General features: G+C 38.0%; 1 protein-coding gene across 1 annotated transcript; it reads left to right on the top strand.

The window, feature by feature from the left end:
* Nucleotides 1–5,268: 5,268 nt before the first annotated feature.
* On the top strand, nt 5,269–6,767 carry LOC148876996 (transcription repressor OFP7-like). Its single transcript, XM_088947582.1, has one exon. The coding sequence runs from the start codon at nt 5,562–5,564 to the stop codon at nt 6,666–6,668; it is 1,107 nt and encodes a 368-aa protein (XP_088803708.1). The 5' UTR covers nt 5,269–5,561; the 3' UTR covers nt 6,669–6,767.
* The last annotated feature ends 7,741 nt before the right edge of the window (nt 6,768–14,508 follow it).

The raw sequence follows: 14,508 nt of genomic DNA, 5'->3' as shown, positions 1-14,508 counted from the left end.
TATAGGCTTTTTAGGTATTTTGAGAAATGCCATCCTTTACCTGCACTTTCATTAGATCCATGGCAAGTGCTTTATTGCATGTATGGTCTAATGCGTGTTTGTATTTGCATACGTTGATGTTTGATAGGACACCTGCCACAAATTGAACCTAAGCACTCAATCCTCACATTCTATCTCACCATGCATTGGAAACACCTCCCCATAAAAAGATAATATACAATTGTTAGACAGTTTTTGTATGCCCTTAGCTTCAATCTGATTTGATGTACTTTTGTTATTTAGTGGAAATAAATAAAGTGCATGTTTGATTCATGTTGTTTGGTTTAATTCTGTGTAAAACCCTAAAACTGGACATTTATAGAGACTCGTGTTAGTTTTAAATGTTCACAGCCGTTGGATAAGTCTGGGGAGATTTATCCTGCCAAGGCTGATACTGATGTGCCACCAAGTGTTGGGATGGCCTGTCTCAGCCACTAGGGTAAGACCCGAGGCACATGCAGTATGGGATTACTTAAATCCTTGAATCGGACCAGATTTCCAGTATTGCCCTAGACCTTGGAGATAGATGGGCAAAACTGGAAAGTTACACCTGACCCCTAGACTCGATTATGACACTTCACTAGGTGTTGGATCAGGCTGCCTTTGATATGCCAATCAGTGAGATCCTTAGCGGGGATCAAAACCTGGGTATGTTGGGGCAGTTTGAGAATTCATCTGAGTGGGTGATCATAGTGACAGAATCAGCCACTTTGTCGGACAAAGGGTAATGATTGGGAATGCACTCTCTCTGATGGAAACCAAACTGCCGGCAGTTGATTTCAATCGTTGGAATTTTGTTTTGCAAAATTAATATATTTATATATATATGTACGGTTTCAAATTGTTTGCAAATGTTTTTAATTCCCGGGATCCATGTGAGAGGAGAGTGCGGCACTGTTCCTTGCAGCCGAGGGAGAGGTCCTCTCTGGTCGGGCAATGTTTGATCATTAAGGGCTGAGAGGTTAAGTGTAAGACCATTTAGGATAATACCTGATGGGCTAATCTTGCACCTGCCCACAGTCCCTGGGTTTTTATAAGATGGCTTGGCCCAGGGACCACTTAATGTAAGTGTTGGGCCCATAGGGTCCATATGATGGACTCAAGGGGTTCATTGAGTTTTTCAGTGAATTCGGCTGGGCCTTGTATTAAAGGCTGGGCCGAACCCATGTGGCTGGTGTGTAGATCAATGCTTGGGTCCCACGCCATACAAAAAAGCCCAACTGGGCAGCAGATTGAAAAGTAATTAGACACTGAACACTTAATGGGCCAGAAGCCCATTTCGAGGTGGGCTGATATTATCACCCATCCTTGGAGCGAATCTGAGATTAATGTTAGTAAAAGGATTGAGCCTTTAGCCTTATCCACTCTTGGAGACCAAATTCAAATTAGATTTGAATCTGGTAACCTCCTGATAAGATCAGGAGTAAGCTAACTTTATCTGCAGATAGGATTAAGATTATCCCCTATCCAAATACTGATTTGGATTGGGATAACTCCTAATTAGGAGGATTCTTAATCAAGAAGAAAGGAGGAGAAACCCTAACCAAAAAAGGAGAGAAATACAACAGATTTCGAACCAAGAGAAATCGCAAGAAAGGTTCCTGGGAATTGAGATCAGATCTCATACTCCAGAAAAAGAAGGAAGAAGCAGTTCAGCTTTTTCGCCTTTGGAGTTCTCCTCCTGCCGCCGCCATTTGTTTTTTCAAGATTAGATCTTTGCAGAAAAAGAAAGTCAAGAAATCTGTTCTTGACATCAGTCTTGCAAGAAAGACTGAAATAGATTCAATGTTTAGTGCTTCCAGAGGATACTTGCGAAGGATCCAGTGTGTATGACGCACCCTGCTGGTTCTGTTCCATCCACAGCTGTGTCATCTTCAGCAGGAACGGATCTTGGAGCATTCTTTGGGCGTGAACACCAACTTTGGGAGATAGTGCTTCTCCGGATCAGGTATATTCCTCCCATTTGTCTTTTGGTACAGATCTGGTTTGATTATGTTTCAAGTAGGATCCTTGAATATTGTATTCTAAATTTAGGGAATATGATTCCCAGTTGGGAGAAGGTAAAAAATTTTTTGAAATTCGCCCACCCCATTCCGCAACCTTTATGGCGTCCATTAGATGGATCCTACCATTCTTTCAACAATAGTATGGAAGATATTCGTAATGTGACTTAAACGTGCCATGAGATTGGTGTGAAGAACACTCTATGAGGAGCATTCGGGATTTTTTACTCACTTTTCCTACCCACTCTCTACCCGTCGTGAATTGAAACCACATATATCTATTATGAATTAAGAGCTGTGTGCCAGTAAATCACAACAAATAGAGAAATGTACATGCCCCCACCTTAGGCGTGAAAACAACCATTCAATCTCACTTTATATTCATAGCTGTCCTAATAGGTTATCATTCGTTACAAGGCCATCACGGACTTGACAATTTTTTTTTTTTGTGTGTGGTTAAGGATCATAATTCATTACTACCGAACAATATTTGGCAAATTGTTTCCTAAAATGCCAAACTAACTAGGGACCACGGTTAGCTAAATATCTTTAGTTCTTTACCATCTAGTGCTGCATGTTCGTTTGGCCTCATGTCTAACGACAGATTCAAAATTTCAGTCTCTCTACCATGCCACTCAGCATCAATTAGAGTTAATATATAATTACATAGATGTCCTTAATAGTTGAGATTAATCTTGTTTAAATAATCATATGTTTAAAGGGGCTGAAATAGACAGCCTTTCAGAATTTATGGTCCATTTGGTTTATAGCTGAAATCAGAATTAAAGTCTTTTGGAATCAGATCCGACAGTATCACTTTTCATAATCTGTTTGGTTTAGACATGAATAGGAATGAGAATTGAAATAAGCAAGAATGAGATTTTATTTCCAAAGGAGTAAGGAATGACCATTTCCTCATATTGGAAAATGCTATTCTAACAGGAATGGAATGGGATTTCGATTCCGCCCAACTAAACAATTAGAATTAGAATAATCCTTTCCGATTCCAATTCCAGAACCCTATTCCTGTGAATCAAACGGGGCCTCAGATGACTGACTGACAACTGACAACATATTTTGGACTATCTGCATTTTTTTTACCAAACATTAGCTCATAAGTTGTCTTTATGGAACCCACCTTAGAACTACTTAAAAGGCAACCACTGTGCTTCAAACCCTCCCAAATGATCACCAAATAACAGATTGAATTTGGCTTAACATGCTCATTAAGCTCAACATACCACTTAAAACTTGACTAGAATGAAAACTAATTCAGATTAACTGAATGAAAATTAATACGATGGCTGTTCAGCAGGCTATAGCACTAATGATAATATTTCTCATAGTAATAAATTTATAGGCCATATTATGAAAGGTATCGGTCAAATGTATTTTATCATTGGCATGAAACATTATCATTAATTCTACAGCCCCTGAACAACTATCTCGTTCAGCTAGTTCTTGCTCCCACATAAGAGATTCAAGCACTTATAAGTCGTAATAACATTGTTTGTCCCATCATCGTGATCATCTCTCTGTAGGACAATCTGAAGGACACGCGGGTTCGGTTGGGTTCGCCCGGGCAATTTCCTTTACTTCTACCTTTTCTCGTTTGTGGGTGGGGTGGGGTGGTACCTTTCCCTGGACGAGCATAGAAAAGAAGGAAAATCATTCTGTTCCCTTGTATCCCCTCTCCCCACATGTAGTGGGGTGGAAGCACTTAGCACTTTGGTCGTTGGTCTCTCCTTTTCTTCGTCCGATCCATCCCTTGATATAAAGACAGCTTCATTCCTCCTTTTGTTCTTGATAGTATTGTATTGCATGTTCTCACCACCTTTCATTGTGGAGTGGACCGGTTCTGGAGATTTCACCCACCGGCTGGGTCATTTTTATTAATAAAAATACGTTTTTAATAATCTTAAAAAATATTTTTAAGATTGAGGCAAACTCATATCGAACCCGACCCATTGACACCCTAATCTGGCCCGACCAATCAATCGCTTAAATCGTAGGTGGATACATATAAGATCAAACTAATATAGCAACAGTGGCAGCACTAGTAATTGTCGGAATCCTTTCACAGCTGGAAGACTACTTTCGCACTTTGATTCTTGCTGGCTAGCCTATATTATGTACCATCTCTTAGGCTTAGATCGTTTGTTCAATTCCAGAACCTGGACCCGGACTCGGACCTTGTCGAGTTGCATAATTGCACTAGAGGGCCTCCATCCAACTTCCTCCTTTGAATAAGAGCCGAAGGAGGAGAAAAAAAGAAATGAATCCAAATGTTCTGAGTCAGATTTTTGGGGCGAGTGGGCCACCGACGGAACGAAGCCAGTGATGACGTGGAAAGAACATACAATTATTTGTCTGTTAGTTACTGTCTTGTTTTCCACGTGGATGATGACATGGACATGTTTACCGTCTACGTAAGCCAAAGTCAGATACCGGTTTGTCGCATCCGACGTGATCGACTGACCGAGGCCTCGTAAAATTAAATTAAATAAAAATAGTTTTAATAATGAGTTGTACTTTATTTATTCTAATTTCTAAACAAAAGAATCCGTCAGCGTACGGCTTGATACACCTCGATAATCTCTTCATTTCACTGCTCTGCTCAGTTGCTCTCTCTCGAACTTGGTAGGCGGCTCTATTCATTCGAAAATTTCTTCACATTAATTAATTAAGACTTAAAAATCCGTTAACGTTAAGCATTTTTAGCGCTGCCTAATACTCTAATAGAGTCCAAGCTAAGCCTAGCCCAGCCCAAACAACTATATAAATAGGTTGGTCCCTCGTCAATGATGAAGCCCAAACAAGTGGACAATATAAGATTATCGATCATGCCACGTGTAAAGTTTAGACACTTCAACAACATTAGCAGTGGACTCAAATTGTGAAAATTGAGTTTAGGCCCAAGCCCACACCCAGACTAGCGCATCCTCTATGTACCATACTTTATGCTTCTGAGACATACGCGTACCCAACAACCACGTACACTTTAACGTGACTGGCTTTGCCTTGTTCATCATTATTTCCTGTTTATCGAGATGCGCAAAACTTTGCATCAAAATGACTTCGTTCTAGGCCCAAGCCCAAACGAAGTTGGGCTTCGAAGTTTTGAAAAGTTTCAAAAAAATCCAATTCACTTCACCCATTTAGAGTGACAGACTCTCCAGTCTCCACTGACCAACTAAGGACGACCTTACTCATGTTTTCCCTCGACACTCGACAGCCTACCCACACCCGACCGCCTTCTTCGGCAGGCTTCGCTCCCGCTCTGCGCACGGACCCACCTCTTCTCACAACTCATCACGATTCCCGCTCCGCCATTCGTTTTTAGATCTTTACCCAGTAGATGTTGATGATGATGATGATGACGATCGAAATTTTGTTGATTTAATTATAACAACATATTGGCATTTAATTAAGCACTATATATATATATTTATTTAAGTTCTCTTCTTCCACAGGTTCTATACACTTGGATTGAAAGCTAGCGGAAGAACGAGTACGGCGATGGCGGAACATTTGAAGCTTCGAATTTACCGATTCTTTCCGACCTTCCACTCCTGCCGTTCCAAAGACCCTTCCACCCTGCCGGAGAATCCGCATCCTGTGGCTTCCGGACTCTCTCCGGTGAACCCCAAGGCCATCGACATCGATTTCCTAGCGAATGCAGCTTGCCCGCACTTTCCACCACCGCCGACCTTCAGGAATCATTATTCTTTTCTGAAGCGCCACGTGTCGTGCGCAATGGCATCCGTCACCTGTGGCTGCCGTCCGATATCCGGCGGTAGTGGCGGACGGCATGGAAAATCCTCCGGTGACATGCCAGAGTACAAATGGAAGAAGGAAGATAAGTGGCATGTTGTTGCGAGAGTGAACGAAGAGAGTCCTCGTCGTAAAATTTACAACTCTTCGCTACCCGGGGACTCCGAGGGACATCAACCACCAATGACGGAAGTGAAGATGACGATAAAGAAGAAGAAACAAACGAGTAAGAAATCGAAGCCCAGGGTTCGTATCAGTACGTCCTCCACCGATAGCGGCTGGTTCAGCAGCGATGGAGGCGAAGAGGTCGACGATGAAGAAACCGAAACCCTAGTTTGTTCTTCTAGAAGTTTGTCCACGGATTCTTTTTCAGACTTCAACCCACGTCTGGAAACAATACGCGAATCACCCAGCGTTATGAAAGGTTTAAGGGGTCATAAGAAGAACAAGCAGAAGAACGTGAAAAAGTTGAAACGCCAGGTTTCCAGGAGTAACGGAGGATTTGCATCTGGAAAGACGACGACAGAGTGTGGTTCACCGGAAACAGAAGTGGCGAGATTGTCGGTGTTCCGGAGAATGATACCGTGTGTTATGGATGGGAAAGTGAGGGAGAGTTTTGCGGTGGTGAAGAAGTCGGAGGACCCCTACCAGGATTTCAAGAATTCAATGCTGGAAATGATAGTAGAGAAACATATGTTCGAAGCGAAGGATTTGGAGCAGCTGTTGCAGTGTTTCTTATCTCTGAACTCGCGACAACACCACGATGTCATCGTCGACGCCTTCTCTGAGATCTGGGAGTCTTTGTTCTGTAAATCCCCGATGACCAGATACTCAACTAGTTCCTTCCACTAGCCACTAGCTCGTTCAAATTCGTACGACCAAATATTCTGATATGTCTTTCTGGTTTTTCTATATTATAATTATAATTATATATAGTTCATGCATTTTTTTTTTTTAACTCACCTTCTTCTTCTTCTTCTTCTTCCGCTCATTTCGCAAACCGAGTTTACTCGGAAATCTCCGGTCCAAGCGGAACTTGAAGCCTGACTCCTGGCCCCTGGGAGATGCAAAATAGAAAATGGAGTGGCATGTCGAGATATATAGTAACACCGTCGTGGGTATGTTTGGTATTTTGATGGTCCATCCGATCGAGAGAGAGATCAGACGGTCTCCGATGGCTGAAAGACTAGAAATTATCCGCAACATACGGGATCATGTTTGCACTTTGCAGGGAGAAGGTCGAAGGGGAATGTGCAGTTGAAACTTGAACGACTGATCTGAGGGAGTATGGAGCACGCTAAACCTATTGTTTACGAATTAGGATCACCCGTCCAGAATTGTTGGATTAGAATTTTTTTATCAAAGATTCCGATCCAATAGCTGTTCCGTTGTCATTAACGCACAGCGCGACGAAGAGGGGAATAACATAGTCAAATAAAAAGCCCACGTGTTTTGAAATTTGAACATTCACCGTTTAATGCGCGTTGTGTTGGCATTCCCGTGAAATCATTCCGACCGTTAACGGCGGGGCAAACTTTTACCCGCCAATTACGAATTACATGTACCGCAGCCATCAAATTCAGCTTATCCGAGAGCTCCACCGTGCAATCAGTACTTCAGAATTCAGATGGCCATCAATCCACCCCCTTCGAAATTAATCATGCCTCTCAATTACTTTTTACCATCTGATTTTCAGATTTTACAAAGAAATCGGTTCCCAGCATGTCGCGTGCCCATTGCTTTTGAGCTGATAAATATAAACTACTATTTCTACCTATAAAATCATCGGGAATTTGAACATACTCTCCACAAAACGCTTCTCACACCAAGTAGTTGTAATTGTGGAGCCCCACAATGGGCCGCCTCACAGCACATCACTGCCGTATATTGAGAATATTTTCGATGATGACATTATCGGTTATGATACTATTATTAAGAAATGTTTTCAATACACAGGGGATGTGCTGTGGAGCGTTGTGGGACATCCCCTTGTGGGGTGTAAATCGGGAACATCTGATGCGGCTGACTTGTATGTTTGTTGAATTGTTGGGTGAGAAAAAAAAAGTCAAAAAATCAAACCGATCGAAACTGAATCAAATATTCAGTTAACCAAATCGGCTACTTCAATTTCGGTTCAGTATATAAAAAAAAGTTGGAGGTATCGGTTAACCAAAATAAAAAATCGGTAGTTAATCGAGATATATATATATATATATATATATATATATATATATATATATATATTATTTTATATTTTTTATACAATATAAATTAATAAATATATATTATATATATTTCTAGTATTTTTTATATATTTATATATTTTTCTATAATAAATATTGAAAATAATAAAAAACCAAAAAATCGATTGTTAACTGAATCAGTCAATTGGTTAACCGACCGGCTTCAGTTACCGGTTTTCCAAAAACCAGTTCAATTTCAAAAATTATCCCAGATTGATGTGAGAAACAAATTTGGATCCATTTATTTAAGGGTTAATTACTTATATACAGCCTATATATTTATGAAATTATTAATATGTACCCTTAACTTTTAAAACTTACTTATTTGTGTCCCATGTGACACAAATAAGCCATGTGTCAAGGAAACATTCATGACTGTTTCACATATCTATTAGGGGTGCTTACAGTTCGATTAATTGAACCGCGAGGCTTTTTTTGAAACTGAACTGGTATTATCGGTTTTTGGAAAATCGATAATTAAAATTGAATTGAAGCTACTCAATTAATCAGTTGACCAGTCCGGTTAATCATCGGTTCGATTTGTTGGTTTTTCGTTTTTTTAATTTTTATAATATATTATAAATATATATATATATATTATAAATATATATATATATAAATATATAATACAAATTATAAATAAATAAAATATTATATTTTAAATAATAAATCACATATCATATATTATAATTATATATTTATATATAATGCATATTTATTAATTTATAATATACATAAATATATATAAAATATATAAAATATGTATATCGGTTGGTTCAATTAACCATCTATTTTCTACATTGGTTAACCAAAACCAAATCGGTATACCTTCAATTTTTTAAAAACACTTAACTGAAACCGAATCGATTGGATCAATTAACCGATTTTTTGGTTTGATTTTGATCGTTTTGGTTTTTGGTGTTTTTTTTTACTTACCCTAAAGCCTATTAGATTTTATTTTTTTTAAATCCCAGATGTACCCTTTTATTGTCTCTTGTTGGTACAAAGCATCAAATTAAGATGTTTTTCTACTTTCAGTGGTGGAATAAGAAAGACTCGAACATGAGATTGCGGAGAGAACTGGCCGTGAACCTGACCACAAAGGTGTGGAGTGCTCCATGAGAAACCAATGAGAACATAGAAGTGACGGGCTGTAATGGAGTGAGATGAAGACCTCACAAGTAGATGACGATCGATGATTGCAACTTAGGTATAGAAACAGGAGCCACCCTTGCATCAGATCAGTCAACTAGAAGACCTCCCTTCCTTTTGAAAAATGAAATATCGAGATCTGGATTAAAGATGTATAGAAAAAGAGAAAGGAATTTTCAGAAGATGTTCGAAACACCCACTTCTGTATGGAATGCGAAATAAATTAGTAATTGTGAAAAACAAACGGAGAGATCAAACCTGGAAGAGATTTGAGGGAGGGAAACTGAACTCCTTAGGCTGCTGTGATTTAAATCAAGAATCGATGTAATTTTTACATCGGTTCAGTGTATGTGTTTGAAAAAAGGGTGTAATTATTATCGAGTTTATACTCCGGTTCAGCTTTGCATTTGTTTAATGGAGTGTAGTTTTATATCGATAATCAATGTAAAACCTCATCAATTTGAAGATGTAAAACTACGTCGATTTTATTGACATAAAACTTTACACTCTTCAACCTATCACTATTTTCAAAAAAGCAACGGTCACTTTCTGATTTAGTGTAAAACATCACACACTTTACTACGATTGGTGTTAAAATACATTGATGACGTTTTACACTGAACCAGAAAATGACCATTGTTATTTTGAAAATAGTGATGGGTGGAAGAGTGTAAAGTTTTACATCAATAAAATCGATGTAGTTTTTACAACGATTATCGATGTAAAACTTTAGAGTTGATGAGGTTTTACATCAATTATCGACGTAAAACTACACTCCATCCAAGTGCACGCAAAACTGAACCGAAGTGTAGTTTTACATTGATAATAATTACACCCTCTTTCCAAACGTGTACAAAACCAAACTGATATAAAATTTACATCGCATCCAAATGCAGCCTTAGGAACAAAACCAAAGGATGATGACAGAACTAAGGTAACTGCTATACTCTTCAAAATCACTACCATTTTTGCAACTAGGAAGAGAAGGGATGATTGGAGGTCTTGTATAAAACAAATGGAAGGAGCAAAGAGACTGAGGAGGGAAGAGCCAAGGTGTTGCTGGCCTCCACTCTCGGCTCTCTTGGTCTTGGGTGTTTCTTGCTTGGCTGTTGACCAAAATTATGTGAGCATCAATTACTCTTAAGAAAATACCACTGTGAAAAGAAGAAGAAGAAAAGGTGTATTTTGAAAATTTAATGAACAATTAACGATATTTTTATCCTTTGCAACTTTTCTATTAGACTTAACCTTTGAAATGCCAAAAATGTATATATAAGTAGGTTTTAAAAGTTTAGGATATATTTAAGTAGTTTCCTAATGTACATGGTATATATAAGTAATTAGCCTTTCTTTTAATACATACTTTTTTCTAATTGAAATAGTAGGAATAAGAGTGTGAAACTTTTGTTTAACTAAAATATACCCTAACTTTTTAATTTAGTCCCCCTCTAACTATAAGGATAGACATATAATTTGAGCGAAGGTTCAAAATATCGATATATCGAGGCGTATCGGGCTGTATCGGTTTTTTTTTTTCCAATTCTAGTTCAGAGGGACCGGTTTAAGGTCCGTCCATCCCCTAAACTAGTCAAAAGCTTGATACACTCTCTATAAGGGCATATCAGGAAGCTTCCGATACTTGTCAATTTTTGAACCTTGATTTGAGCAACCACTTGTCTCCTTAATGCAATTTAATGCAATAACTCCTATTAACATTCATTAAATCATATTTCTTACTAGAATACCCTTATTTTTTAATGTGGTCTCTCTATAATTATGAGGCACAAAATGTAATTTGAACTATTAAATTTCTCCTCATTCAGTTCCTGTTCACTAAGTTTTATATTTAGGGTATTAATTCTTATTCTTTCATTAGTCATATATTAACTAATAATATTAAAGAATAATTGTTTTTATTGATGATATAAACAAAATACAAACTTAAAACCAACCCAAAAATGGAGTTATTTTTCTATTTGGTGACCGATCAACAATTCAACCTTTTGTATGAAAATGTGTCCACCCTTGATGTCATTGTTAATGATAATAAAAATTTTAAAAGATGAAAATACAAAAACTTCATAAGAAACATTTGGGCACATTTCTGATGTCTGCATATTCATCATTTTAAACAAAAAAAAAAAGTGTGAAAACTAAGAATAATTTTTATAGATATAAAAATATAAAAAAGATTATAGAAAATTTTAAAAACATGTTGTTCACTATCATCACCATAAAAATTGCTACATGCAAAAAGCATGCATGACAAATTTGTATTTTTTTTACTCATAGGATTATACAACCGGATAACCCATCTCCCAAACCCATAAGCCCCCAACCCTAGTACAGGTGTGATTCAATCCCATATTTCTACTGCAACCAACAAAAACGCTTACCAAACAGCCAATTAACACATAATTTCTCATAAATTTGTATTGATAAACTGAAAACACAATGGTAGTGCAAGGCCTCTCACTATACCTATGGCTGCAATTTGGGACGGGTTAGCCCGAACCCAACCCGAAAAAGTCGGGTTAAGTTGGGTTGGTTTGGATTGATGCTCAAGTTAGTATTAGGGTTGAAATTTATGAACTGAACTTTACCTCAAATTGGGTTAGGGTTAATCCCTTGGGCAGTCCAACCCAACCAAAACCCAACTCTATAGTACATATCATATATAAATATATGCTATATATATGATCATACATTGATTTATTTAGATGCATGATAGTTGTATAGCCACTACTACATACTATCATTTATTTCATTTAAGATAATCACTTCACTTAATCCTAATTGGAAATACTAAAGCCTTGATAATTCTGAATATTTTATTCTTTATTTCCTCTCTGTTGTTTGCCACCCATAGCTTATGCCCATAAAAGATCTATTATAAATCATCATAATAAAGTATAGGCATTTCAAACACTTTTTTTTTCTGAATTTTGTACTTAAAAACCAATAAAAATATCAACAAACAAATACTAATAAAACATAGGATTAATATATGTAATAAAAATTGAGTTAAAATCTAAGACTAAAAAGTTCTACAAGATTTTAAAAAATGTAAAGGAGGTTGGGTTGGATCCAACCTAAATCCAATCCAATCTAAAATTGACTTTGGATTGAGTTAGATTAGGATTGAATAAATCGGATTAGATTAGGGTTAGAATTGGGATTTAAAAGTTAAGGTTGAAATAGAATTGGCCTCAACCCGACTTAATTCGCCCGACTTACAGCCCTAATTATACCAAATACCCAAGCAAAAAAAAGGGTAGTAACCATTATATAAGTTTTTTTCTTTTTGCCAAAGTAAAACGTAGCACATAGCATTATTAATAGTGAATCCATAATCTTGTATGGGTCCGGTATGCTCGGGCGTCAGCTAAATGGATAGCCATCGCCATTCGGCAATCGTTTTCGAGAGATGGGCTTTATGTTTGTCGTGGAAGTAAAATCCAGGAATAACCGAATAAAGTGTAAGTATGGACTGATGGCTGGGTTTCGTGTTGAGCACACCACCATCAAAGCTGGTGGAGACAAACCCCCCAAAATGGGCCAGGATACGGGCGAACATCCAGCCACTTTTTATCTCCCTAGGCCTAACCAAAAGTAGGAGAAGAAATGAGAGTGTTCCATACGAAATCCCTGAACAAAACGGAATTTAAGGCTGGTAATGTGTCTGTCAGACCTGACAGAACCAGACCAAACCATCCCAATTATATAGGTTTTGGCCTGCATTGTGTGCTCTGGATTTTTTAGTATATACATATATATGTTTTCAGGTAAAAAAAATGATAAATTAACAGGTTTATCCGATCTTATCTGGTCAACCCTAGAATCTCTTAGCTAATTGGGTTGGTTTTAGGTCTGTCATTACTAACCTAGTTTGGAATTAATTATGCACATACATTGATTTGGGATCGGATATATTCACTTACTCAGACCCAATTCATCGACAGCATAATAAGGCTATATTTGGTTTAAAGGAAAATTGAGGGAAAGAAAGGGAAAGGTAGGAAAACTCTTATAAACCTTGTATAGGTTTTTCTTTCTTTTCCTTTCTTTCCCTACTTTTTCCTTCAAATTAAACATAGCCTAGGGGTGCAATTTGGGCGGGTTATCCGAAGTTCTAAACCCAACTTAAAATGTCATGTTAAATTGGATAAGGTAGACCTAGTTGATCCAATCCTTGAATTCGACCCAACTCAACCTAAAAAAATAGGGTTAGAGCCTCCTATTTAGCTACTTGAATGTGAGAATGACATGACCTAATTTAATTCGAAAGAATTAGGTTGGGTTGGGTCATTGGCCAATCTGTTGACCCGATTGGCAGGTCTAATTGACATGGCTTTTAAAACCGGACTAGACCGGATGGTTAGACCAGAAAAATCGAGAACCGGTCAGGTGATTGGTTTCGTTTTTCCCCAAAATTGGATTTTTACCAAAAAAATGTTGATTTGGTTAGCAAACCGCTGACCCATGCAGTTGAACTGTTTGAACCGTTTAACAATTTTGACGGTTTTTAATTTTTTAATATTTTTTGTCAGAATGGGTCGACCGTTTAATTCAAACGGTCAGATCGTTCGACCCAGGAACCAGACCCCTGACTGATTCGTTGTTTGGGCCGGTTTTAAAAACCTTGCTAATTGGGACTTTATATATTGTTAGAAGTTTACACTCTCTAATTTTTACTATTTAGTCTTTATTCTTTGAATTGTTGAATGCTCATGTTTTTTATTTTATGTTTGGAATTCTAAGATTAATTTCCTTTACTTTATATATATTGTTTAAAATTCAATTGTTTTTAAGAACGACCCAAATTGACGGATGCCGGCTATGCCTCAGCCAACTACACCTTGGTCGGCATAAGACTGGGACACTGAAGCATAGCCCGACCGACTATGTCTCGGCCAACGAACTAAAATCGTATAAGTACAAAGAGGTTGCCCAAGGCACAACCTGCCTTGGCCCACACAGTAGCCCGACCGACCACACCCCGACCTACGGAAGATAATTGTACAAGACGCCGAGGCATAGCCAAGCCTGGCACACACAATAGCTCGGACAGACATGCTTCGACTGGAAAAAGAAAAAGGCACAAGGATAGCAACATATGGTCAACAAAGAAATACTAATATTCAACTCAAAATGGTTCATTACATCGTTTAAGGCTCGACATACCAAGCCCAAAAAAGGGGGGAAGAAACAACTGCTCAATCCTCGGCAGTAGCGCCAGCAGCACCATCAACAGCTTCGACCTCATCCCCAACCTCTTCATCAGCTCCCTCGACGGA

The sequence above is a fragment of the Nelumbo lutea genome, chromosome 1 (assembly GCF_056320005.1).
Source record: "Nelumbo lutea isolate HS-2025 chromosome 1, American lotus-T2T, whole genome shotgun sequence".
NCBI lineage: Eukaryota > Viridiplantae > Streptophyta > Magnoliopsida > Proteales > Nelumbonaceae > Nelumbo > Nelumbo lutea.
The sequence above is the reverse complement of the archived record's forward strand: the minus strand, read 5'-3'. Positions and strand labels throughout refer to the sequence as shown.

What these genes read in the sequence shown, in the direction of transcription:
- LOC148876996 (XM_088947582.1), top strand. Translation starts at nt 5,562, where the DNA reads ATGGCGGAACATTTGAAGCTTCGAATTTACCGATTCTTTCCGACCTTC.